At 52.7% G+C, this 26,239-nt stretch overlaps 7 protein-coding genes across 7 annotated transcripts; 5 read left to right on the top strand and 2 right to left on the bottom strand.

The window, feature by feature from the left end:
• Positions 1-1,298: 1,298 nt before the first annotated feature.
• On the top strand, positions 1,299-2,768 carry AYO21_02617 (carbamoyl-phosphate synthase arginine-specific small chain; the record flags this gene model as incomplete). The annotated part of the gene is made up of 2 exons (XM_022652595.1): positions 1,299-2,427; positions 2,482-2,768. 2 exons carry the CDS (start codon positions 1,299-1,301, stop codon positions 2,766-2,768), a joined length of 1,416 nt encoding a protein of 471 aa, XP_022514951.1.
• A 411-nt stretch (positions 2,769-3,179) lies between these two features.
• Positions 3,180-4,744, bottom strand: AYO21_02616 (hypothetical protein; the record flags this gene model as incomplete). Its single annotated transcript, XM_022652594.1, has 2 exons — positions 3,180-4,250; positions 4,319-4,744. 2 exons carry the CDS (start codon positions 4,742-4,744, stop codon positions 3,180-3,182), a joined length of 1,497 nt encoding a protein of 498 aa, XP_022514950.1.
• A 6,931-nt stretch (positions 4,745-11,675) lies between these two features.
• Positions 11,676-14,498, top strand: AYO21_02615 (hypothetical protein; the record flags this gene model as incomplete). Its single annotated transcript, XM_022652593.1, has 1 exon — positions 11,676-14,498. The coding sequence occupies one exon, from the start codon at positions 11,676-11,678 to the stop codon at positions 14,496-14,498; it is 2,823 nt and encodes a 940-aa protein (XP_022514949.1).
• A 467-nt stretch (positions 14,499-14,965) lies between these two features.
• Positions 14,966-16,216, top strand: AYO21_02614 (hypothetical protein; the record flags this gene model as incomplete). The annotated part of the gene is made up of 1 exon (XM_022652592.1): positions 14,966-16,216. The coding sequence occupies one exon, from the start codon at positions 14,966-14,968 to the stop codon at positions 16,214-16,216; it is 1,251 nt and encodes a 416-aa protein (XP_022514948.1).
• Positions 16,217-17,749: 1,533 nt separating this feature from the next.
• AYO21_02613 (hypothetical protein) lies at positions 17,750-19,219 on the top strand (the record flags this gene model as incomplete). Its single annotated transcript, XM_022652591.1, has 1 exon — positions 17,750-19,219. The coding sequence occupies one exon, from the start codon at positions 17,750-17,752 to the stop codon at positions 19,217-19,219; it is 1,470 nt and encodes a 489-aa protein (XP_022514947.1).
• A 552-nt stretch (positions 19,220-19,771) lies between these two features.
• AYO21_02612 (hypothetical protein) lies at positions 19,772-21,096 on the bottom strand (the record flags this gene model as incomplete). The annotated part of the gene is made up of 2 exons (XM_022652590.1): positions 19,772-19,974; positions 20,046-21,096. The coding sequence occupies 2 exons, from the start codon at positions 21,094-21,096 to the stop codon at positions 19,772-19,774; spliced, it is 1,254 nt and encodes a 417-aa protein (XP_022514946.1).
• A 3,484-nt stretch (positions 21,097-24,580) lies between these two features.
• On the top strand, positions 24,581-26,006 carry AYO21_02611 (formate dehydrogenase; the record flags this gene model as incomplete). The annotated part of the gene is made up of 4 exons (XM_022652589.1): positions 24,581-24,745; positions 24,820-24,995; positions 25,058-25,602; positions 25,660-26,006. 4 exons carry the CDS (start codon positions 24,581-24,583, stop codon positions 26,004-26,006), a joined length of 1,233 nt encoding a protein of 410 aa, XP_022514945.1.
• Between the last annotated feature and the right edge of the window lie 233 nt (positions 26,007-26,239).

Genomic DNA, 26,239 nt, shown 5'->3' with positions numbered 1-26,239 from the left:
CCTCGCTCGAAAAAGAGTCAGGGAGGCCTCCAGTCGCCTCTCATAGAATATTCGATGAGCGGCAAGCCAGGCTGCATCGCAGAGTCAATCGTCGGAAGATGGCCGCTGCTGCGCATGTTTTAGTACTGTCGAGGTGAGGACAAAGGGCTGCGCAGTCTAGAGAACGGAACGAGTGCCAGCCAGACGAGCTAAGCTATGATCAAATCGGACGGCGGAGGGGTGCAACGGGGGCCATGAGTAGAGAAAAAGGGGGAAGCCAGGGTATAGGGATGTTTCAGCCTTGTCAGCCTCGCTAGTATCGGGATCGTAGCCAATCAGGTATCGCTACAAGCAGCGAGAAGCTTGTGGTCTGCTAATTCGTACAGGGGTATGTGGTCATGGCCTAAAGGTACAAGGTACCGAGTACAATTTGAGATTAACCCACCACATTGCGCTGCACTGACAGCCCTGAGGTTAGATACCTGTATGCGATAAGGTGCGGCTGACATAATGCTCGATATCACGTGGATCAGTGATCGCGGTGAAAAGTAGCTCCAGCTCCGCCCAGAAGTTACCGAGTGAGGACAAATAACAGCGATAGCAAAGGGTGATAGACTGCTGCAACTGGCGGTCTGTGTGTGTGAATGAAAGAATTTGTTCCATCAGTACGATGTTCGATCCTAGCTGCAAAATTCTTTGCTGCACGTATTTCGTCACCCGGCGCAGAATTTTTGCACGGGCCAGGTAAATTTTTTACTGGGTTCGCGATTGGTCGAATGAGAGCCTCCGCCTGCGCCGCCTGCGGTGAAATCTTTGCCCTGTCCTGTCCGGCCCAGTCCAATCGATCTCCTCCACCAATCTCTTCCTGCTCCATCTCCACAGAACCTACGTCTTTTCTCTTTTCGTCTGCGAAGAAAGAATTTTGTGCAAAACGACCTTGCAGAGAAACTAAGACTTGCCTTCGTAAGGCTCTGATACTTTACTTCTGCATCCATTTTGCCTGCACGAAACCCGCCATCGCGTTCATGTGCTTCCCCAGCATCTTCACCTCTCAAGTAAGTTGTTTTTCTCTTTGCTGAAGCCCGTCCCCGCCAGCCCACTGATAAGCACCTCATTTCCTTGTGTCACTACAATACCAACGTCATTTGCAATCTGATGCTAACATATCGACTTGTAGGATTACATTAGTGGTAAATACTCACCTCCCCTGTACACTTCTTGACATCTCTGACCCCGACGGTAGATCATTTGTGGAAAGCCCAGGCAAACTAGCGGTCAGGAAGAAAGGAAAAAAGATATACGAGTCATAATATTGCAAGATGTTTTCAAAGGCTTTGAAACAGTCAACTTTATTGCCCAAAGCGGCCAACATCTTCTCGGGAGCCTCTGCCCTACGAGCTCGATCGCTGGCGACTGTGGCGGACAATACCACACGACAACAGCAGTTCAAAAGCACCACCCCGACTCGAGAAAGGGCGACATTTACCATCCGTAACGGACCCATCTTCGACGGCGTATCCTTTGGTGCTCGGAGCAACGTCTCGGGAGAGGCCGTGTTTACTACCTCGCTTGTGGGATATCCTGAGTCACTCACCGATCCCTCATACCGTGGCCAGATTCTGGTCTTTACTCAACCCCTGATCGGTAACTATGGTGTTCCCTCCAACGCTCGAGACGAGCATGGCCTTTTGAAATACTTTGAGAGCCCGAACATTCAAGCAGTGGGCGTGGTGGTTGCGGACGTGGCAGAGAAATACTCCCACTGGACTGCTGTGGAGAGCTTGAGCGAGTGGTGTGCAAGGGAAGGCGTTCCAGCTATCAGCGGTGTCGACACCCGGGCCATTGTGACCTTCTTGCGAGAGCAAGGTTCCAGCCTGGCTAGAATCACCATCGGAGAAGAATACGACGCAGATCAGGACGAAGCCTTTATTGATCCGGAGCAGATCAACCTTGTGCGAAAGGTCAGCACCAAAGCTCCCTTTCATGTCAGCGCTGCATCTCCCAATGCCCACATCGCCGTGATCGATTGTGGTGTCAAGGAGAATATTCTCCGCAGCCTCGTCAGCCGAGGTGCCAGTGTCACTGTCTTCCCATTCGACTATCCGATCCACAAGGTTGCTCATCACTTCGATGGCGTTTTTATCTCCAACGGCCCTGGTGATCCAACCCACTGCCAAGATACTGTCTACCATCTGCGAAAGTTGATGGACTCGTCTCAAATTCCCATCTTTGGAATCTGTTTGGGCCACCAGCTCCTTGCTTTGGCCGCTGGAGCCAGGACCGTCAAACTCAAGTATGGCAATCGAGCACACAATATCCCAGCTCTCGATCTTACGACCGGGAAATGCCACATCACCAGCCAGAATCATGGATATGCGGTGGATGCAGCAACCCTGCCAAAAGGCTGGAAGCCTTACTTCCTCAATTTGAACGACAACTCTAACGAAGGTAAGCTAGCATTCTGGTCAGTCACGGATTGCAAGTGCTGACAATGCCATACAGGTCTTATTCACGAATCTCGACCCATTTTCTCGACGCAGTTCCATCCGGAAGCCAAGGGTGGCCCGCTTGACTCGTCATACTTGTTCGACATGTACCTGGACAATGTACAGAAATACAAGGAGAGCCAGGCGGCGTCTCAGCCTTACCGAGACAGCAAACCAAGTCCTCTCCTGGTCGATCTCCTGGCGAAGGAGCGAGTGGGTGTCGACTTGACTCAAGGTATTCAGAACATGATGGCCTCGACGACGCAGGAACCTGAGCGCGTATACGCAGCTGGCGCGGCATAACGAACCTATCAATCGAATGTGGAAATCACGGATATTTGGCGCAACTTGGGAAATTGAGTAACCTTTTTTGTTTGAGAAATAGCAAGTTTCAGAAATTGACTATTTGATTGTTGTACTCGAATTACAACGTGAACTCCTGACTACACCGTACTCCTCGCTACTGCTGCTTCATTGTGACCCCCAACGTTGAACCTTTCAACAGGAAAAAGAAAAGTGCCAGTGCCCATATACATGACAACTCACAAAAAAAAAAAAAAAAAAAAAAAAACCCCGAAGAGAAGAAACTAAAGTTGAAATCTCATGTTGGATCCCCATATTACCAGACTCCTCTCCCCTGTCATTCACTCACTCCCCGAGTCGCAACCGACGCCCCTTGCATGCTATCAAATTCAGAGCTGGGGTCTAGGTGTCTCACGGCAGTGCATCGGGAGAAGAGGAACCCTCGGAAAGCTGTCTGAGCAAGTCGGAGTCGTACTGGGGCTGGATTATGGGCCGTTCGTTGGAACGCTTCCGCCGGATCTTGGGCAGGCGGTAGAACCCGAAGCCGTAGGTGTTTGCGCCGGTGCCGTAGCCCCGCGTGACTTGGGAGATGTCGAGCATGCTCTTGATCCAGGCCATGTAGTCCGGGTTGTCCTCGAGCGCCTTGCTCGCGAGGCCCAGCGGGAACAGCCAGAACAGGGCCGAGTCACGCCCGCTCTTGGCGGCGAGGAGCTGGAACTCGAACGCGCGGCAGATCTCGACGGCCGGCTCGACCAGCGAGTCGACGTCGCCGGGTAGGAAGAGGGCGGACGGGCTCGAGAGGCGGACGTCTGCCGGCGAGTCGGATTCGGGGGGTTTCAGCGTCCACAGCAGGCCCAGCAGGAAGAGGAGGATGGCGTTGTACAGCGCCAGCTCCGTGGCCTTTGTGAAGGAGGAGAAGACCAGCACTTTACGGATGGGGCGCGGCTGGGCGAGGATTTGGTCGGCCGCGGGCAGCGTCTCTGGGTCCACCTCCCACGCGACCGTCGGGTTCATCTCTTCCCACTGCCACCGCCAGTTGTGGGCTTTGGCGATCTGGTACTCAATCCGCTGGATGAGTTCGAGCCGAAACTGTTCCGACGATGTCTGTTCGAGCTGCGCCTGGTCCTGCAGGAAGCCGGGGATGTGGACCAGGATGTCGACGAGGCGGTTCTGTGGGGTTTTGTTGTATTCGCCGCACGTCGCCCACGGTTCGCTCAGCCATTCTGGCTGCTCTAGAAAAGTTCGCGTCCTGGTGATCAGCGACACGGTAACCTGCAGCGGCGAAGAAGGTACATCAGCGTTCACGGAGCTCAACTTCCGGCGTGAGGGGAGGCTCTCAAGTTCGCTTACCAGCGTTGCCCGACATGATTCAAATGCGAGCCTCAACGCGCCGGTGGCGAACCTTTCTGGGCCGCAGATTTGGATGAGGTTCAGCAGTCCTTGAATGTGAAACGCAGACGCCTGAGGGTCTGGGGTGCTCGACTGTTTTATGTTTTGTTTGGTAAGCCTGCGGAGGCACCCCTGGTAAGCGAGGGTTGCAGCTAACTCACGGAGTGCATGAGAAGGATCATGATAGGTACGATCAGATTCTCACTACCCGGCGCCCCCACATTCGACAGTCGAGATGATAGGGCCCGAACTGTCTTGTCGTAATGTATGGCGCCGTTTACTTCTATCTCGGCTTGCCGATGGTGCCTCCCGAAGATGCTGAGAGAAAACGCTCGACAGGCCTCCAGTGACAGGGCGTCGAGCTTTCCCTCAGCAGACATCTGGAGCCACGGCGAACCATAGCTGCTCCACACGAAATTGTCAAAGAGATAGGAGAACTGGATATTGTCTCTGAAGGCCACGAAACTCAGCTCCTTGGGTATGGCACTCGAGCTCGGTGGGCTGTCATTGGACCTGAGTACAAGATCCTCGGGCACACCTCCTGCCGTCAAGGGGGGATCTTTGCTGGTCTTTGTGGACGGTGGCATGGCTGGTTCCGCCTGATCTGCAAACGTGTGGAAACGCATCTCCAGCTTTCTCTCATAGCCAGCGCATGCGTATCCTGCCTTTTCGCATCGCTTACAGGTCGGGCGGGCTTCATCTGGAACGCCACGAGAGTCAGCTATTGGTCTAGAAGACGAATCCCCTGAGACACCACCACAGATGATTCACGTACCGCACTTGACCCTTCTTTTCAAACACGTATGACAACCCTTACTGCGTCCGGGAACACCAACCATGTTGTTGAAGAAAAAGTCGACACTATCTGCATCTCGTCCATTGATGCCCCAAACGGGAGGACCATACTTTATATCAGACCCGATGGATAATGTATCCCTGCGAGGATTTGTGGGTTCCTGTCACGGCCACCACTGGGATATGCTTATGCCCTTTTCAGCGGGTTCCACATGGACAAACGGTAGACATTTTGACGCAGGGACGATCATTCGCAGGCTCGGAGGGAACTGGGGATCTCAGCCCCAACTGGCAGGTCCAGTGCCCAAAGAAACGATGGCATAGGTTTGAGACGTTTGAAATCGCCCGCCGGGGATTTCCATTTCTTCGTCGACCGCAGACGAGGCCCTAAGGCCAGAAACAGCACCAATGTTAGCGTGCACCATACCTGATCAAGGTCGTGCTTGGGGCGTTGTGGCTGACTCCAAGTGGGCCAGGGGTCATAGGCAATTGCGTCAGTATTTTGAAAAAGCACACCCTAGAGATCATTTACGAGTTTAGCGACGATGGTCGGGAGCAGGACGGGAGGCTATGAGAGGTTGAACAGGTCAATGGGCTGCTGACTTGGATCTTTGTTGCTGTCCGTCTCATGCTTCCTAATGGGGAAAGGCGCAGTTCTTGGCAATCACGGGGCTGAGTCGTGCGGTTTGGTCTTTCTTTCTCAAATATTACCATCGACTACCTACTAGTAGGCAACCCGCGTACCCAGGTAAACAAACACCAGCCAACCAGACACCCACCAAGCCACCGAGCCATCCTATACTAGCCTATATTATTTGATATATGTACAGCTTTCAGCCTTGGGAGCAAAGCTGGACTCCCCGACCCCATCACATCGTTCAAATCACTCCAGCTTCGCGTTCAAGCTTCTGACAAATTTCTTAGGCAAGCTGTGACGCTACACAGCATTGTTCTCGCTGGCTACGATAAACAATTCCCCTTCTCGCCCCCACTGCGTGAAGCCGCCCTGTGCGCTCTAAGCGAGACAACCACGCCTCAGAGTTCCCCGACGGCGCATTCATTGGCGGGTTGTCGCTGAATAATAATAAAAACTCACAGAGGCCATGGCTCCACAATTATACGAGGCTTCAAGGAACTCAAAATGTGCAAAAATACTCGATAAAATTCCTCCTCATCGTTGCCAAGGAGCTTTCAATGCTCGATATCTGCGCTCCCTAGACTCCCCGATGGATTATGTTCGGCCGACCCGATTACAAGGATGGGGGTGCGTTATTACCTACACTTTCCCGATCAGGCAAGACCAGCGATACCAGATTCGGTGAATGGTCCAGCGCATGTACATAGCTGCAGGTTCGGTCGCATTCATCACATTATCTAATACAGCCTGCGCACCCCTCAAGCTTCACACATAAGCAATTATGCTGTCTTCGCTAGATTCGCGGACACTTGGACTCGGAGGTGCGAAGTTCCAGGCAGGCTGCGACTTGTGTGCACTGGTCCACTGGGAATGGTCAAATAGGGACCGTTGGACCTTGCGACTGCATGCACCAATCCATTTCGGACGTTACCACACAAAAATGGTTGCCATCTGCCGTGCCGACCTTTCCATTTCACGTGTCGTATCTCCTTACGCATTCAGCACTAACTAGACTGGGAAATTATGGGCGTTGCGCTTGAGTGACGGACTGAAAGACCAAGGTTATAACACGACCTATGATTCGTCGTGCCTTGGACGTCTGCTGCTATCGCGAAAGGGTCTATGGACAGGAGCACAACATTGAAGCGATCAACGTTGCATGCCAGCTGCTTTGATGGAAGAAGGGACAAAGGGGGGGCCTTTTCCATTGCTCTATACACCCCGACAGTCCTGCAGGGTCCGAGGCCTTGTCTTTGCTGTGAAAGTGTCGAGGGTTATGCTCATCTATAGGAACTGGGTTTAGTAAGCCGACGAATAGATTATATTTCAATCACAGAACAGAGATGTTTTTCGTTGCGTCTCGGACTCTCGGTCCTGCTTTGTCAACCGCGCAACGTGGAAAGTCATGTCCAGTTTCGCAATACCACAAAGCTACCACTCTCCATAGGCAGCAGTTGCGCATTATATCGCCGTCGTGTGTCGCTGTCGTAGAGGACAGTGTTTGCCAACGAGTCCCATCAAGCACGATACTCCTTTCCCTACCTTTGGACAGTAACGGTCTTGGTTCCCCTGCGAGTTGACTCTGAACCCAATCCGCAGAAGAGTAAAATATAGGCAGAACAAGCTGATCCGGCCGTAGTATGCACGGCCACCATTGCAGTCTATACGTCAATTTCGATGTGATGGGTGAAAGTCGCACCCAAAAGAGCATACCACGTGCCAGAAGTCAGGCTTCTTCCTCGAAAGTGCCGCCGAGACTGGGTACCTCAGTCCCGGAACATGCAGAGTACGCTCACCAGAATCCCATGTCTTCCTCGATAACTGTCCTGCTATGCTATAATGTCTCGGATCAAACTGAACGTCTTTTGTCAGGAGTCCTATCAACCGCACCAACTCAGGCTCCGTTACACTAGCAGCGGGTATGCCAGAGTACAACGCCTGGAGTTGTCAGAACTGTTGATCGCAAACACGTGTGGACGTTGATAACGCGTCACTCAGGAGGGAGTCACGTCTTGAGAAGTCTTCGAGAAGCCTTCCGAGGAAGTACATAGGGTCAGGTAGGTATCCACCGGGTCTTTGGGTGTCAGGTGTGCACATTGCCTTCCGGGTAATGAGCCCACGTGTTGTCAACTCTACGGATCGAGATACTGCATTACCTGCTTGTTGCTGACCCTTTCATGATGGTCAGTCGGTCTCGTCGACGGAGACTTTCAACGTTTTGATCAGTGGGTTGACGGTGACGGGGGAGGTGTGCAGAAATTCATGGATTGGTCCACCCACCGGAGCATCCGGCAGCACTTTAAGGATCTTAAGAGCGTTTCGAATCCGCCCTTTCCAAACTTCTCTGTCGAATTTGACCGTTGTGATCCGATCAGCAAGTCAAGTCATGCTTCAGGGGTGGTGGATTCATGTTGTTGGTCAATGCTTTATGTACCAAATTGCTGGTTTTTGTCACGAAAGCCCATCAAGTCTTCGCACCTCAGCTCTCATAATTGTTCTCAGTATTCTCGATACCGACAACCGCTCAGAAAGGCGATTTACCCCTTTTCAATGCGGTGTCTACCAGTAAATAGTCTTGTCTTGTATTGCGGTTGACTCTGGGATATCTGATTGGAGGATGTCTCTTTCAAACAACTCGGTAAGTGACTCGGGAAAAGGAGAAGTCAGTGGAGAGGCCGATCGCATCTGCATGCTGGCAAGCTAATGGGTAGGATTGTATCGACGCAACCCAGAGAAGATTTAATTAAACAATCCGAAAGTCTGTCGCTCGTACTTGTGGAGTAAGGAGAATCTCTGTCCCAAATGAGATAGAAGATGGAGGTTCTGGGTGGCTGTAAATGGTAATACTCCTGTGCATTGGAACTTTAACAGATCTTACTCCGTTTGGGTCGCTGCGAGCTTGATGCGTTGAAATCGGTGGAGCCAGGAGTTGTCGAAAGGGTAACTGGTGTTGAGACCATTTTGTCCAAATCTAGTACGACTTCGCATGGGAAACTGGTGCAACCGGGATGGAAGGGATCACGCGCCGATCGTTTTCAATGAATACACAGATGGCATTCGGCAGTGTCGGGTGGACCTTGGTGAACGTGTGCGTCCAAGAAGCGAGAGACCATATCTAGTCTCGCGTGAACTCGATATCATGCAGATGGAGCCCTGTCAAGCACCAATGCAGCAGAAGATACTCAGTTTGTCGGAACTGCAACCGAAGAGGTTCAGAAGGTATCGATAGTGGTGCACGAAGCGTTCGTGGCGGATAACAGCCCCTCGTCCAATGTGGTCGGCGAGGTCCCCGCAACCTTAGACCGAAGCTGTGCTTAGGGTAGCAACGAAAGGAAATGATCATCGTCGGTTGAAGACCCTGATTCGCAAGAATGCCATACGCGACTCGTGCAGCATAAATCTCCTGGTGCCGCTTGGGAAGATGTGCCGAACTTGCACCCTTCAAGGCGATACGGAAGGACTTGCCGGTGGGGTCTGTCAACAGCAAGATTTTCCCAAGAAAACTTACCCCTACCCGGAGACCCTGGTTGCCCATGCGGGGGTTTATGGTTTTGCGACATATCATTTCTTGCCCTGGTTGCGACAATCGTCGTTGGAGCGCATCGTAATGACTTTAGGGGGTGGTGAAAAGGTCGTTCAGATATGCAGGGCTCGATCGGCGGACGTTGTTCAGGGTCTCTGTACATCAACGTTGCTGTCGATAGAGATTGTGAAGAACCAGTAATCAGGACATCTGACTCGAGACTTGGCAAACAATGATACCCCTCTCCCACTGTGGCATTCACCAGGCGCCATTCAGTCAAGATGGTCTGGGGTTCAGGGAGGTTTCTTCCAGACAGGCAAGATGGCGGTCTGAGAAAGCGGACAGGCGCACTCAACCTCCAGATCCAAGAGCGAGACGAGACGCTTGATCTGCTCAATGACAACATGAATTGTTCGATGGCTTAAGCCCTTGGCTTCAACTGGAAAGAAAAAAGGCGCTAGTCCACTGCCATTGTTCCGTACCGGGGTTGTGATCAGTCGAACTTAGCTCGCAATCGCCAGCTGAGATTGTGTCGTTTAGGTGCTTCTGTGTACAAAGACTGGCTGAGACAGAATCTGAGTTCAACATGGCCACCTGGCGCCACTGCAAATAAGGACAACCGAGCGACGAAAGTATGATATCCACATTAGGAGCGGAGATGACGAGGTCCGAGCCTGACTCCGAAGGTCGGTAGTGCGGGTGATGCCTCCAGCAGCCGTAGAATTGAGCCAGGCAGGAAGTCGCCCATTGTACAACTGGAGGGCGAGCATGCAGAGGGAATACGTGCGCTGTCGTAGAGTGATGATATTGCGCGACGATTCGACAACATGATCCTGGTGATGTGCGCCTCTAGACACCGAGATGTCGACTTGCCTCGCGCCTGTCGTTGATGTTTTTAGAGGTGGGGAAGAGAACCTAGCTGCCTAGCCATGTCCTGACTAGGAGATGATCGTCGGTAGCCTAAGATAGGTTTTCTTAGCACAAGGGCTCTCTCTGGTTCGACCACGCGCGCATCCGGCACGAAGGCCCGAGGATCGAAAGGTCCGCGCAGTTGCGAAAGCCATGAGATCCAGAGACAGGGTATTGAAAACACCAGGCCAGCAAGGCCTGGGGGGGACCAATCTTACTTCCAGGGGCAACGTCATCCTGCGAAGGGGCAGGCCCTTGCATCGAATATTGTACCGCAATCTGTCTGCCGTGTGCGGGTGCGAGGCAGTCTTCCCCCAGCATCACTGTCTATGCAGCTCTCTGAACTTTGTTTGTCCAAGGCAAGGAGGAGGAACTAGGCTGAGCACTCCCAACTCAGGCTAAAGGGGCAATGATTGAGGACTTTGGGGTCATTGGACACTATTCCAAGGTGTACCTCGTACACGGGGTGGCAAGATGGTTAGCAAAGTCAAGCCCAGATGGCAGTTCCCAGACGAGCCGATGGCCGCTCTCAGAAGTTAGGCCGCCTGCAAGGAGTCCGAATTACGTACAGGTGATTGGCACACACATCCTCAGCATGTGAGACGGACTGAACGGGATGGGAGGATAAGGACCGCAGGATGAAGGTTTTGGAAACTGCTGCCGCAGGGAAGTGAAAGGGCACGGACAATGGGTATCTCAATGCAGCAAGGGGGGCGGCAGGCAGCTGAATGTAGTCATTGACTTTTGGGTTGGGAGAAGAGTTTTGTCGTGTGTCGGCTCCCCGCCTTTGAACATTTCCAGCTTTTTCCAGCTTTCCCACCTTTGTAGGCCTTGCACCATTCCACATTGGATTGTTTGTGGATGGAAGTGGATGATGCGGACAGCCATTGTTGGGCTGAGTTTGCTGTGTTTGTGGAGTTTGTGCTTGACAGATGGCGCTAGTGAAGTTAGTAATTCTAGGGTAGTCAGGGGGCCACTAGGGGTTTACGAGTCCAATTAGATATACTCAACCTTGCCCATCGCCGACTAACCACCCAATGATATCCACCCCCCAAGATGCACGTCAATGCAGCTCCCCCATGCGAGCCACTTGACTCCGTACACCGAGATCCATCCCTTGCGTGCTTGTCGCAGCCACCATTTCGGATCCTTGTTGCCGGCATATATTGGTCTCTATCGATTGGTTGCTGAGGATGCGCCTCTACTTGTGGTCGCCACTCTCTGCTGCATTCGGTGTTGCGATGGCTTGGATGCAGAGATGCCCTCGCCCACAAAGGGATTCGAGATACGGGACATGGCTTTTGCCTCAATCCATGCCAGCCGCAAACATCTCAAATCATGCATTTCGGACTCCATCGCTCACCCTGAGCGTTGACAAACGTGGTCCATTTATACTCCTCGCGACCCTGGAATGTTCCCCTCTGTTCGTCCACCCGTCACGCAGGCCCTTGAAATGAGGTGCATTGACCTAGCTACTAATTTACCTGTCCTCAACCTTACGTGTTTGTCAACAAACTTGACTTGGATATTTCTGTTTACCTGAAACCCCTTCAAGAACAACACGTCCTGGATACCTCGGTATCCATTGGATCACTCGCTGCCCATGTTGCAGGCAAGGCTGGACATTCTCTACATGCGAGACACCGAGGCGACCATGGAAACATCGGAACCGATCATGGCGCTGCCGCCTATTGATGGCCCGGTTGGCGTGCCTCTGCTTGCTCGAGATACGACTCCCAGACTCTCGCAGATGTCTCAAATCACCCTCGAGAGCTCCCAACCGGAATGGCATAATTACGGCGAGCCTTGCCCCAGCCCTAATGTTCCAACAGGCTGTGATCCCACCTCCAGAGCACACATGCCTCAGTTCCGGCAATCCCGAAGATGGGCCAAAATGTATGCCTGGTCGCGCGCAGAAATGGAGGCAGCTCCAAGTTCTCTTGACCACCAAAACCGCTCTCCAGCTAGGAATCGTTACTCTTCGGTTGCCGTCAGCAATCAACATGTCGGACGCCCACTCTCTTTACAGCCACATTACGGTCTACCCAGAGCCATGGCCAAGAGTCTTGGACGTCCAAAAGCCCGCCGAAACATCAGCGATGCCAGCGCGGGTTCTCCTCATGGCGGCCTCTGCGTGCAAAGCGCCGCTTATTACTGGCGATGCGTCAAGCCTCTCATCAGCAAGGTACCTCGCGCGGGCTCTAACGTGTGGCCGAGCAGACGCACCGGAACTCGAAAAGCGACCACGAGACGCCAGGATGCTGCGGGCCGACGCCCCTCAGCTCTAGTGTTCGTGCCCACTCATTCGAGGCGCGCAAGCACCCTGGAAAGCGATAGTCACCCAACCTGTTGCGAACCAAGCATGACTCTCACCAACGGGGTCCTTGGATCATGCCTTTTGGAACATGGTGGGTGTACCGGGCTTGCAAGCTCGTCGTCGATGCCCTCACTTCGTGGTCCAGTCATCAACGACAGGTTTTCAGACCAAAGCAGAACTGTATTGAAAAACGTCAAAGTCGATAACGATCGCTCGCTTCCAACCACCTCGACGGTGCCTTCTGTCGTCGTGCGATCAACAACAACAAGTAAACATATTTCACACGATTTCGCTCCAACATCAGAGAAACCTGTCCGTAGACTCGTACCCTCTGAATATGCCTTTAAACCACTGCCACCATCACCAAAAGAATCGACAATTTCTCTTCTGGACGACAAAGTCAGCCCGGCCGTCGCAGCTCAGCCCCCTCAGCACCGGGAATTAGCAGCTCAAGCTTCAAAAAACACTCTCAGCAGTCTTGACACCGTCCTTCACAATGCGCAGAAAGAGTCGCGGTCAGTGGTTTTATCTTCAGGCCAATCTCGTCAGATGAATTCGCGACTTCAGTCCCATGGCTCCACCCCCAACTTGAAGCCCAGGCCTACACATACAGGGCCTGTAATTCGTCTCTCTTCTGCTCGTTCAGCCAAAAGCGCCAATACTCTGGCAGGAATAGAAGCCCAAGTCCAAAAGATGGCGCACTACACCATCGATGTGGAAATCAAGCGAAATGGATCCGTGGATTCTGATAGTCGGTACAGCGGACCTCCTCCCACCATACCACTGCCTGCGTTACCGCCTGAAGCACACGATGCAAAACTTGGTGCCGCCAAACCCTCCCAAAACTTGTCCAGGGTGGAAGGAGGTCGTGATGAAAGTTTGCAAATTTGTCTTCACCTCGAGCACCATTCCATTCAAAGCACTCGAGCTGACAAAGTCCGAGAACGGAGGATGCGCGATCTTGCCAAGTCACGCAGTCCTAGGAGCAAGCTTGACACTGTCGGAAAGCATCAAACTTGCGAGAAACCCTCCGTCTCCAAAACACCAAAAGCTCTCACATACCAAGCCGATGAACTCGATCGGTTCCCTGCCGTCCCCGAGTCGCGACCAACAAGTCTTTCGACTGCGTCCTGCTATAGTCGCCAGCACAGCCCGGAAATGAGAATTCGTCAACCAGGTCGCTTGTCCAAAGCCAAATCAAGCGAAACGCAACGGAACACGCCTCAGAAACTCAGTCAGAGCAATATCTTCGTCGTCGTCGATACTGATCCTGTCACCGCGCGTTTCCGCGCCGGCGCCGTAAGCCCAAGATTCAGCATTGCAGGCAGCGCCGCTGGACCAACAAGTCCGAAGACTACACGAACCCCTTCAAAGCTCAGAGAGGTCATGGCCAACAGGCTGAGTCTTTGCGAGAGTCCAAGACGAGGTGCTGTTCTCGGTAGCCCAATGGAAAGCCCGAGACGCAAAGCTGCGGGAACCAGCCCGTTAGGGGAGCAAGCTCTCAAACTCCGTCGCTCACGTTCCTACTCGAGCGGCCAAAGCATGTCCCCTGGGAGAATCGACAGCCCAACTCCGAGCAGTTCTAGTGAAGACCAATGGCTGACGCCCGGGGAGAAACTCTCGCCAGTTAAGCCAAGCAGCCAACAGAGGAAACGTCGACGATGGAACAGCGGTGACATTAATCTCGTCAGACAGCTGCATCAAGACCTGCACGACTACTATGTGACAATCTTGGAGCAAGAAGAGAAGATCAAGGTGCAGGCCAGTCAAATACAGACCATTATGAATATGTTTGCACCAATGAAACATACTCACGGCCGGCAAGACTCTTTATCTCTTCAGGACTCCCCTGGTCGGGACACCCATTCAGGCCATAGACAGATCAGAAAGTGTCGAAGCGCACTCGCTGAGAGGCGACCGCCAAGTTCCGGTTCTCGTTCTCGCTTTCCGCTAGATCGTATCAACGAACGGACTCTCAACATCCAAAGCCACAAGGTAGTGGACAAAAGCGATGCAGCGAGCACGGCCCCGTCCTCGGATACGATGTCGCTGGCGTCGCTCAGAGCTAGTGCTTCTGACACGTCTCTGACAGAACAGGAAAGACTTACAGCGCCCAGTCGCAAAGGAAGTTCCGACGTGGAGAACTGGGGTTGGATATGAATTATACGCAACGATATTGATTGGACACTTACGAGGACATGTGTATTTGTGGGGGCAATATCTGAAGTCAAAACTTGGTCGAACAGGAAAGGTTCTCAAGGGAAGGGGTGCCTCTAACTGGCAGTTGTTAGATTAAGCATCGCTTTAATGATGAAAAGTAATTCCGAATGAGAGGATAAGAGATTATGAAATGAGCCATCTCCATGCACAGCGGGGCCTTCATGGTCTCCATCCGCAAAACGGTGACATCGGTCAATTGTTGTAGGTAGAAGATCCTGGTCGAAAAGATACATCGGTCACGTGTCAGGCTGATGCCAAGCACTACAAGGCTGTGGCGACGGTCATGACTCGGGCCTGAAAACTGACTGAACATCATCTTCAAAAGTTCATTAATTCTCTGACAAACGAAGAAGAGAAATATAGCGCTTCGTCATTCCGGTACAGATCAGAAGCAAAATACAAGAAACATGTCCACCAGCGCCAACGACACCCACAAACCATTAACATCCCTCCCGTTCCCTCCCATCACCCCATCTCACATCCTAAACTGCTCTTTCCACTCATGGTATCCCCGTTTCCGTTCTCTGACACCCAAATCCCGTCTTATTCCTCTCTCTCAGCCATTCCTGGACTATCTACGCGCCGATGGCATAATCCTACCACCCGAGCGCGGGCCTAGCGATGCGGACAGTGGGTTTGAAGACGGGTTCCAAAACGACGACGAAGATGAGAACGAAGATCCTTCGGAACAATGGGCCGATATACATTCCAAGATCCGTTCTACGATCTCCGAACTAGGGGGCAAAGTGATGCCGAAGCTCAACTGGTCAGCCCCCAAGGACGCCACCTGGATTGCGACCACAAATGACATGGAATGTCGAACTCCAAATGACGTGTATCTGCTACTGAAGTCAAGCGACTTCGTCACGCATGACTTGGAGCACGCTTTTGACGGATGCACCATCGCAGAGAATACGAATAGCGCCGATCGAACCGAAGGTGATTGTGGAAATGCCTCTGGCGATAGCAAGGAGAAAGCATTTCCTGAAGTGCCCTACCATCTTGTACTGCGGAAAGCATTCAATCTGAATCCTTCGCTGGAATTTCGCTGTTTCATCCGAGAAGGCAGACTGATTGCGATAAGTCAGCGAGAGATGAACCACTTTGATTTCCTCTTTGATCTGCGAGATTCTTTCAAAAAGTTGATCCAAGAATTTTTAGAGCAACATTTGCTACCTGGTGGCGGAGGAAAGACCTTTCCGGACGAGAACTTCGTGGTGGACGTCTACATTCCACCACCACACGACCGTGTGTGGCTGATCGACATAAACCCTTGGGCACCACGAACGGACCCATTACTATTCTCGTGGCTGGAGTTGTTGCAACTGCCGATCCCAGAAGCGTCAGGGCCAAAATCGAAAATTAGAGAAGGACTAGATTGCGCAGATCGAGAAGGGGGCGAGGAATATGAGGACGACGAAGAAGAAGAAGAGGAAGATGTGATCTTTGACCCCGAATTTCGACTTGTGAAACGCGACGATCCAGAGGCGTATCAATTCTCGGCGACAAAGTACTCGGCTCATAAACTACCCAAGGAAGTCGTCGACGCGAGCATGACGCCAGGAGATATGAAGAACATGATGGAGGAGTGGAGGAAAGTCATTGACAAGCAGGTCGCAGAAGACGATGACTCGGACTCGGACGAGGAACATACTTGAGCAGCATTAAGGAAATGAAGACATCTTTGTTCTCTCAACCGTCGCAAGGATCTATACATCTTAACCACGACCTACAATATCGGTTTCTTACGAGAGATATGCACCTCCCCTCCCCTTTGAATCGCTCCGGGCGATGCAGCCGAAGGTGAAATCCTGCGCTTCCCTTTGGCTTGAGCAACAAGAACGATACAGAACGGCATGTGGCGAATACTCTGCGAGGATCTCGACGGAATGGCCATCTATCATCTTTCGGGCAGGTGGAGGGACGCCTGGAGTTGATCTCTTGTTCCGATACAGCTTCACAAGAGCGCTTTCGGCGAGATGAGCGCTCTAATCACCACAGTTTTCGTATTGTCGACCGTCAGTCATCGTGGTCGAGAATCTTTGGCTTCATGGCCCGTACCATGGTGGAGAGGCCCGCTTGGGCACTCCGTGGACTTGCTATATCGGCTTTCCGAGCCCCAAGCTTCCCGAACTGTATTGTCGCTCTACCGACGTTTTCCCAAGGCGACTAACTTCTCGAGGTGTTTGCGCTGCCATCCAGGTACCGGGGTATCTGCAACCTTCTGCCACTGGGATCCCAGCACACCTCTCTGAATCCCTATGGATGACGTCGGTGACGTGACGATTACCGTACCGTGGTTGAGGGATGGATGACGAAGGATTAATCAGAGGCAATTCATATTGTCCGTTCTAGCCGTCAATTGGGTTCGAACTAGAATGTATCTTGCCTTGCAGGAAGAGGACTATGCCAACCACCCACAATTACCCGCGTAACCATGCTTCAACGTTGGTCGCCTGAAAAATATGTTACCCAGCACACTTGTCCACAAGATCCCGGGGAAAGGATTCGCGAACCCGCACCCTCTTCGTATCTGAGACTAAGAGTGACTACCAATCTTGACAGCGTTTTATGTCGTCTGATGTCATAGTACAGACAGCGGAAGTGAGAAAAAGATCAATGGAGTTAGCAATGAACTCAGCTTGTATGGTTGACTCGGAGTCCGGACCTCCTGGCGCCACGTAAAAATTTCGCGTACACTCACAGCCTGCTCAAACACTGTCATCGCCGTCGTCAATGCATCCGGCCATGGTTTGGGCTTGTTGCCGCGGAAGGTGAAGAAACCATGCCCCGACTTCCACCTCATAGCATCGCCGATGTAAATGGATGGAGGTGGAATTAGATTTAGAGACCACTATGTGAGGAGAGAGCCTCGAGGATTATTTTGCGAGCCGGTCAAAGGGCCCTGACGGTGAGAATCACTGATGATGACGACGAGGGGGAGGCGAGGGACAATCAGGCCGTTATCGATAGCCAAATGATATTCGCGCTAACCACATACGGGAAAACACCAACAACGCGCAGCCAGAGCTAGAGTCTGCCACCCTGCGGCTTCATCACTGTTCAGACAGGACATCTTGCCATGATAGAACACCCCCTCCACTTATAGGTGCCGAAGCACTACAACAACAACAACAACAACAACAACAACAACAACGTCATCCAATCCCATACAGAATACATCCAACAATATGCCTGGCGAGGAGACCATCTTGGAGGGTCCCATGACGCCGGCCCCAGTATTCGCCTATCGCGCCATTCGAGGCATCTTCTTCGCCTCACCCGACTCCTCGCCCGATTCTTCGCCCGAGCATGGCGGCAAGGAAAATCTCGTGCCTTCGTACCCCTCATCGCCATCACCCAAACCAAAGCCTCTCGCAGAGCTCCAATTGTCACCGTCGCAGAAGCGAAAGAGGGGAAGCAACACCACAGGTGCGGGTAACATCCTTTCGCCTACAAAGGGCATCCTGCGGACGCCGGGACTGGCGACGCCGAGAGCAAAGTATCTGAAAGACATCAATGTCAAATTCAAGAGTGTCAGCCCCGAAGGCCCCAAATCAGCCACTCTGCCCGTCTCTCCCAAGCAGCTAAAGACCAAACTGCAGAACGCGCCACCGGCCCTTCACCCCTCGAAGTCCAGCATCGAGCTGGCATCACCCTCGAGGAAGAAGGCATCTTCCAAGTGGCAGGACCCACTGCAGGATGAGCAATTAACGGCACAGGGCATTCCTGCAACAACCGCAACTACCACCCCAACTTCGCCATGCATACTCTCTCGAGCCGCGATCGAAGCCTACATAACCCAAACCGAAAAGGAAATGAAGAAGTTGGTTCGCTACGGACAGAAAATGCGCGAGTACGCGCGCAAGAAGGATGCGGAAAACCAGGAATTGAAGGCCATGATTGAACAACTTCAAAGGGAGAACGAGAGGTTGAAAAGAGGCACGGTGTCCACGACTGATTGCCAGTTCAGCGCCAGCCATCCTCCGCAGCTACAGGTACAACCGAAAGATAACGGACAGGAGAGGAGGGCCAGTGTTAGGACGGTAGAGACGAGTGCGTCGCCAGCGCTCAGGCACAAACCTCGGGGATACGTCCGGGAGGAAGTCGATAGGGTCGAAACAACTGTGCGCAGTCAGACGACGAGGGACCCAAAGCCTCAGAGACACACTAGCTTGTCGAATGCTGTCACAACAGAACAATCAGCCGGCGTCTGCGAGCCGCCAAAATCTCCCCCCAGTGGCTGGGGCACCATAGCGAACGACCATCCACGCACGCTCAAGCGATCAACATCAACGCCGACGCCAAAACGAACAGCTTCGTCCTCGGCGAGGCTGCTCGTGTCCCTCCCCAGCAATTCACCTGCGTCTTCAGAGACAAAACCAGCAACAACATGCATGCGCTCCGCCTCGTCCAGCACCACTCTAGCCGTTAGACCAGCCACCACAAGGCTCCCACCAGAGCGCATCGCAGCAGCACGAGACCGAATCCGCCGGCGCAATGAAGCGAGGAAAGCAAGTGTTCAGGTTGACGTCGCTGCCTCGACCCCGGACAAGAAGGGCGAGGGACATGCTGCGCACAATGACCATCAACCACTCATGGAGCAAGAGATGGGAAAGCAACCGGAGGAACCTAGCGAGGTCGACTGGGCAAATCTCTGAGCCTGAATGTGTACTGTCTTGCCCACAAGCTGCCCAAGTCCGCAATTCCTCCTCCTTCTCCTGATAGGTGCTGCTACCGTGCAACCACACGTGTATGTACAATATGTATGTACGTAGATAGATAATCCGTCTCTCAAGCCATTTTGTTCCATATCGACATCGACGTTGATATGCTCATTTATCAGTCAAGGCATAATCGAACCAACCTATTCAAGTCCACGAAGGACAGACAAGGAGGAGACAAAGCTGGAAACAAAAGCTCGAAAGGGAAAAAAAAGCGAGGCTAGCTAGCTAGTGCATTTGGAGCCGGCAGGTACCTTCCAAGTCTACCCATCTGAGATACAGTACGAGGGACCTAGATGTGTCTGTTCTCTGGTAGCTCGTAGACATATCTACCTCCTCCGTCGCTGGATGCTGACTGGTGAGGGTGGATCCCGGTCATATTTTCTTCTTCGTTGAGAATGCAAAGTCTATATGGTATCATCTCAGTTTTGGACAAATAAACCCTCCCGACGCTCGTTGTATATGAGGCCGATTGAACTGAGTTGCTTGTCAACCAAGGCTCTCAGTGGCGACGGCCATTTCCCCGGTCTGCGTCCCTTGCGTCCGACTCAGAGTGGGATATTGGGCCTGCTCGCGTTGAAATTGCAGCTCGCGCTGTTCTTCAGCCTTCTTCGCAGCCTTGCGTTTCTTCTCCGCTTCCTCCCTCTCGCGTGTCTTGATGGACGAGTAGTTCAGGGCTGAAATGATCATGACTGGCATCATCGTTAGCGTTTGGACGTATAACTCATGGACATGGAATGGAATGGTGGCCGGAACAACTTACAAGCACAGAAACCTATCGCCAGCGCCGCGCGACGGGTCAACACCCACCGCAATCCCTCCACCTCGCTCCTGGCTTCACTATTCAGAAGAACCGTGATTTCATAGTTGAGTTCCGAAATTTTGCTATCGATCTTGCGCTTATCTTCCTGCAGACCCAGTTTGCGGTCGTTGAACAACCCCTTCAGTTCCTCCTTGAGCGTCATCAGGTCTTGTGTCACCTTTTGATTCAAAATGTCATACTCGTGCTGCAGCTGTGCCCGTTGGCTGCGCTGCTTGAGCGTCTCGGAATGTCGCGTGCTTTGCAGGGTGGTTTTCAGCTCGGAGCAAGCGGCGCGGAACAGGTAGGATTCGTTCTCAATGTCAGACTTGGAGACAAGGCCCTCCTTGGCGACGTCGAGATTTAGCGAGAGCATGAGCCGGATGGCTTTCATCAGCGTTATCGCTTGGTCGACGGTATAGGCGTCCTTAGCCGCCAACTGTTGGACGAGCGAGTAGGTGTCGAAATGATGCTCGTACGGAGATGGTTCGAGGTGTGGGTGCTTGGGCGCGTCCTTGCCTTTGACTTCTGACGGAGAGGGCACCGCGAGAATCAGGTCGAGCTCTTTGTTGTCCAGAGGTTTGTCATCTTCCACATTGATTTTGTGGCTTTTCGTGTTGATGGACGCCTCGTTAATATAGTCTGCGTTTGAAGCTTGAGGCTCATCCTGCCCGACTTCTTCTGCTGTGGGCGCATCTTTCGTGGCACCCGGTTGAGATTGTTCTTTGCTCTCTTTCGACTCGTCCTTTGCCTTTGCCTTCTCTCTGGCTTCTTGCTGAGGATTCGCCGGTTCCGAGGGTCTTGAAGGAGGCGGCAGGTTCTGGGAAGCAGCTGGTCCGTATCTCTGCGGGAAAGCGTCCTGCGGGCGCGGCGCAGAGGTATGGAGTTTCGCCTTGCGGCGTGGTTTGGCTGCAGCTGACGGGCGGGCACGAATTGAATGGTACGTGGTAGGCTCGCAAGCACGCACAGCGCGCAGGAAATTCGGGTATAGAAATGGCAGGCGTGGAGTCGCCATGTCTTCGTGAGCGGAACAGATCCCCGCGTGCAGAGCTCCTCGTCGCTGCTGAGTTATTGTGAAACTGGGTTTTCTATGCTAATATGCTCCGCAAGTAGAAAATGTGTTGTCATCGGCTACTGTTGGCCTGCATCGGAGTTTCTGCTGACGGAGAAAGGTAATACCGAGTCCGGCCTTCCCCTCCCTCCCAACTACGCTTCCACGAAGATATAGCCCGCACTTGTGTAGCAATCCCAGTTATCCCATGTTGTGAGATCTGCAGAGTCATTGACGCTTCATATAAAAGCTTAGACATCATGAATCCCCCCCCTCCCCCACAGCCCCAAATATCGAGGTATAATCCTGGATTTTCGTCCCAGAGATTTCAGGTTGTCAAATTGTCAGGGAGTTTTAACAGGTTGATACGATCCGAACAGCAGAGCCTCACCACTCTGATATCTTGTGCTTCCAGAACTCGCAAAAAAGGTGTCTATGGCGAAGAAAGTCATCATCGCAAACCGAGCCAAGCGCTGATATCAGCTCTGGTATGTATGGGACGTTGAAGACGGCCGCCAAGACAACACAGGGAATACAATAACCACTCCCCAGACCGCCGCGTCTGCATACTATGTGGGATATCATCAGACATCTGTAGTGCCGGTGGTACCCGACTCGTTGGGCCACATGCCTACAGTCCTTGATGCAACGCATCTCCATTGGCCATATCCGCTAGAGCGGGCTTTCGAGTGGACGACATGCGCCAGCAACAATGCAAATAAACAGCCAAGGGTTTCAAGAGGGGATTGTTTTCCGTGAGCATATTCCAAGGCAGAGAGCAAAGACGTGGTATGTGACTGCGAATATACCAATGAGATTGAGATGAACGACTCGGGCAACACACAAGGACGTCTAACCTATCAGAGAAGCTGAGACTGGATCGAGTTATTGAACACGGTCATGTCCCACCAGCAATTAGGATCAGACCTGCATCTCGCTACGCTTGTCGCCGGGCCGTTACTCATCAGACCACGAGCCTCCCGAAGCGATGGGGATGGGACTTTTCAAAAGCCTCCAAAACTCAGATTAAAGCCCGCATGCGCAACATCAGGTTTGGGGTCCCCAAATTTGGAGAAGCCAATAAGGCGTCTTCTGAACAGTGGGTGTACTGCAAGATCGAGACACTATTCGCGATCTGATGATGGTCGTCGGAGCAAGAAATCCGGTCCTCGATCTGCAGAGAGCCATCATGCAGCTCGAAAGCCAGATTGGCAGGGATTGGACCAGATCTCGCCCTTGCAAGACGCACAGCCTTGCGGCAGCCTTACAGCAACACTCGGATGACTCCATGAAGTCCGACACATCGGTTGGTTGACGAAAGGAGAATATCCAAAGCCCATCAACGTACACCTTGAAGACAGAAGACACCTCCTGGCATTTGCGAGACCGAAGAGTGATGAACAGTCTCTGGTTAGAGAATCAGCGACCCTGCACATTTTCGACGTACGTTCTGGCGGGGAACAGCAGGAATATACGGGTAAGTGGACGGTAAGTCAGATGTGCTACTACGATAGCAGTTATGCCGCTAGAGCCTTGTGGGGGATATCTCGGTCGTGAATTGAATTGGGGCCAGCAGGAATTGTGATCTGTATCCACAGATCTAGAGTGCATGCGGCCAGGGGCTGGACGCTCGCCACTAGGGATTCCCATGTGGCGGCAGGCTGGCTTCAGCTGTCTATTCAATTTGCTGTCGTCGGTAAACGCGGACTTCATCGGCCGTTTTAGGAGAAAATGGGCGATTCGTCAACGGCAGATCGTTTAGGCGAACACGATCCGATGAAGGGACGGTTGGCCGGGTGTGTTTTGGGCAGGGAATTCCCCAAGCTCCCCACATGTTCCCATTTGCAGGCCGAGCTTCCGCCTTTTGATACCAAAATAGTACATTTGTTTACATGAATGGGATTGTGACCACAGCATCGGGACACTAACCGTTCAACCTTTCCGAACCACGGAAGAAGTATTCTCTAGACTGAACCGCCATGATGTGCAGCGGAAAAGGCATGGAGTCCGAGTAAATCCCGCTCGTGCATGGTGTAGGAAGGCCATCCGATGCAGGGGGACGCGAGTGTTTGGAGGGTCAGCATCGAGGTCTCGACGTTCTAAGCGCTCTCTTGTCACACATGACCCTCGCCATGAGACCCTGCAAGTCACTGAGACGTCAAAGCCGTTGAAAACGAGGTTTGATTGACATGGGAACGGAGGTTCATGGACAACGCAAAGGCTCGGCGGGGAGGAGGAAGGCATTCAAGTGCCGTGCGTCAGGCGGCAAGCGAGCCGGTCGACCTGGTGTGAGAGCCTTGGAGCTCAGACTCTGGAGGAGCAAGCATTGGATGGATGTCGGAAGATGAGCAGTGGGGCAAGCTAGAGGACCATGACAGTGACTGGCAGTGACTGGCAGAGCTCCGCAACAAGGACGAAGAAAAGAGGGGGAATGAAGGATGATGTGTGGAAAGATTCGTTGCCCTAAGAGCACAGGACACAGCAAAGAGGGAAAAATCTTCGTGTGTGGTCATTGGAAATGGGACGATAGTCACAAGGTTATAAATGCTCTGAGCGGTCGTCCGGAGACGATTGGAATTCTTGATTCTTTTGATATTTCACTGCAATACTACAGTTTCTCAATTGACCATCGGCCTCGTCTATTGAACAAGTTGGATTGAGCCTTTTGCAGGTACGTACTCCAGCCTACCAGGCACTGGTGGCTCCTCGCGGTGACTTCCTTGCTGCATTATTATTATTCCTATCACTATGCCACTCTCAGTGTTTTCGTTTTCGGGCATCTTTCCCCGGGGCGCAGCTGCTTACCGCCGCAATGGCCGCGGGGGTTTCGGCCAACCTCCTTTGCTGCTGAGCAGCCTGGGAGGAGGAGCAGCTCACGCCCATGACCTCCAGCTTACGGCGTTAATTCTCCTTGTTGCTACCTGCGACCGCTGCAAGCTGCAAACTGCCCCTCCCCGCCAGTCCATTCTCCCTGCGCTTCTCCTCATGCATTGGGTTCCACCCTCCCACCTGATGATCCACTCATTCCCCCCTCCCTCCTGCCCCCTTCCACATTCACCCATCAATACCGGCCTAATCTCTGTCACTGAGTACCTCACACTCTGTGGCAACTGCCCCCGATGCATACCACACAGTCCCCCGAATACTTCATCATATTCTTTCAGCCCCCTTGCCCCCCTCTAACTGCCTTCCTCCTACTTAGTCCCCCCACCCAGTGTCCCGGCCAAGCTAACTGATACTGTGTCACTAGTGGAACGATTAAGGTACCTCCCCAGGCTCAAAGCTCTGCCGGCAGACGCATCCTGCCACACCTGCTCATGACATTATTGACCAAGCTACAGGCCCAGGTCTTACTACAAAACCACTTTACCGCCTGTTCATCTTTTCAAAAACTTTTCTACTTGCTCACCACCTCGAATCTCCTCTCATCTCACTTGTCTCTTTCACAATGGTATTTGCTCGTGCTGCTGCGCGTTCTTTGTCGCGCCCCGCGTCATCCCTCTTTGCTTCTTCCCCGCATCTTGCACGTCGTGCAGCCATTCCCTCTATTGCCAAACGCACACTGACAGCCTCTGCCTCACGTCAGGGCAAAGTTCTTCTCGTCCTCTATGATGTATGTCTCTCTGGTCTCTCACTTTACCAGTGCCCCCAAATATCCAAAGGATCCGATGCTAACAGTCTTTGCAGGGCGGCGAGCACGCCAAACAACAACCCGGCCTCCTCGGAACCACAGAGAACGAGCTAGGGATCCGAAAATGGCTTGAGGATCAAGGACACACTTTGGTCACCACCTCGGACAAGGAGGGCGAGAACTCCAAATTTGACCAGGAGCTCGTCGATGCCGAAGTCATCATCACCACTCCGTACGATGCAACAAACCGTGATGGCGTTGACTTGAACTGGAGTCACTAACCTTTGCTTCTAGTTTCCACCCTGGTTACCTGACGGCCGAGCGTCTTGCCAAAGCAAAGAAGCTGAAGATTGCCGTCACCGCTGGTATCGGTTCTGACCACGTCGACCTGAACGCCGCCAATGCCACCAATGGCGGTATCACCGTTGCCGAGGTCACCGGCAGCAATGTCGTCTCAGTTGCTGAGCACGTTGTCATGACCATCCTTACCCTTGTCCGCAACTTCGTTCCTGCCCACGAACAGATCGAGAGCGGAGACTGGAACGTCGCAGCTGTGGCCAAGAACGAGTACGATCTCGAGGGCAAGGTTGTCGGTACCGTTGCCGTTGGTCGTATCGGAGAGCGTGTGCTCCGTCGTCTCAAGCCGTTCGACTGCAAAGAGCTGTTGTACTTTGACTACCAGCCCCTCAGCCCTGAAAAGGAAAAGGAGATTGGTTGCAGACGTGTCGAAGACCTCGAGGAGATGTTGGCCCAGTGCGACATTGTCACCATCAACTGCCCTCTCCACGAGAAGACCCGTGGTCTGTTCAACAAGGACCTGATCTCCAAAATGAAGAAGGGTAAGCTGGGCCCTTGACCTTGCTTCACTAACGTCAGACTAACGTTCATTTCTCTAGGTGCATGGCTCGTCAACACCGCCCGTGGTGCCATCGTCGTCAAAGAAGATGTCGCCGAAGCCCTCAAGACCGGCCAGCTCAACGGTTATGGTGGTGATGTGTGGTTCCCTCAACCCGCACCCAAGGATCATCCCCTCCGATATGCCAAGAACCCATGGGGTGGTGGCAACGCCATGGTCCCTCACATGTCGGGTACCTCGATCGATGCTCAAAAGCGGTATGCAGCTGGTACCAAGGCTATCCTGGAGAGCTACTTCTCCGGCCGCCACGACTACAAGCCTGAGGATTTGATCTGCTACCAGGGTGACTATGCCACCAAGTCTTATGGCCAGAGGAACAAGAAATAAACGATATACTGTCAAAGCAAGCGCTCTTATTTGCGTGCATGACTACGAAAACAATGATGATGTGTATCGGCCAGGGTCGAGGGAGTGATGAGCGTGTGGAGGGTCATTTTTTCTTTCTCCCGGATCGATCTAGCAGGCTATCAAAAGCAACAGCATATCATGAGTGGCAGTGATATCCCATCTTCCCCGATACTAGGTCAGGCGGAATACATATCTACCCGGGAGGGATAATC

This window comes from Fonsecaea monophora (genome assembly GCF_001642475.1).
Source record: "Fonsecaea monophora strain CBS 269.37 chromosome Unknown Scaff12, whole genome shotgun sequence".
Classification (NCBI taxonomy): domain Eukaryota; kingdom Fungi; phylum Ascomycota; class Eurotiomycetes; order Chaetothyriales; family Herpotrichiellaceae; genus Fonsecaea; species Fonsecaea monophora.
Note: the sequence above shows the minus strand (reverse complement) of the source record. Positions and strands in the feature narration are given on the sequence as shown.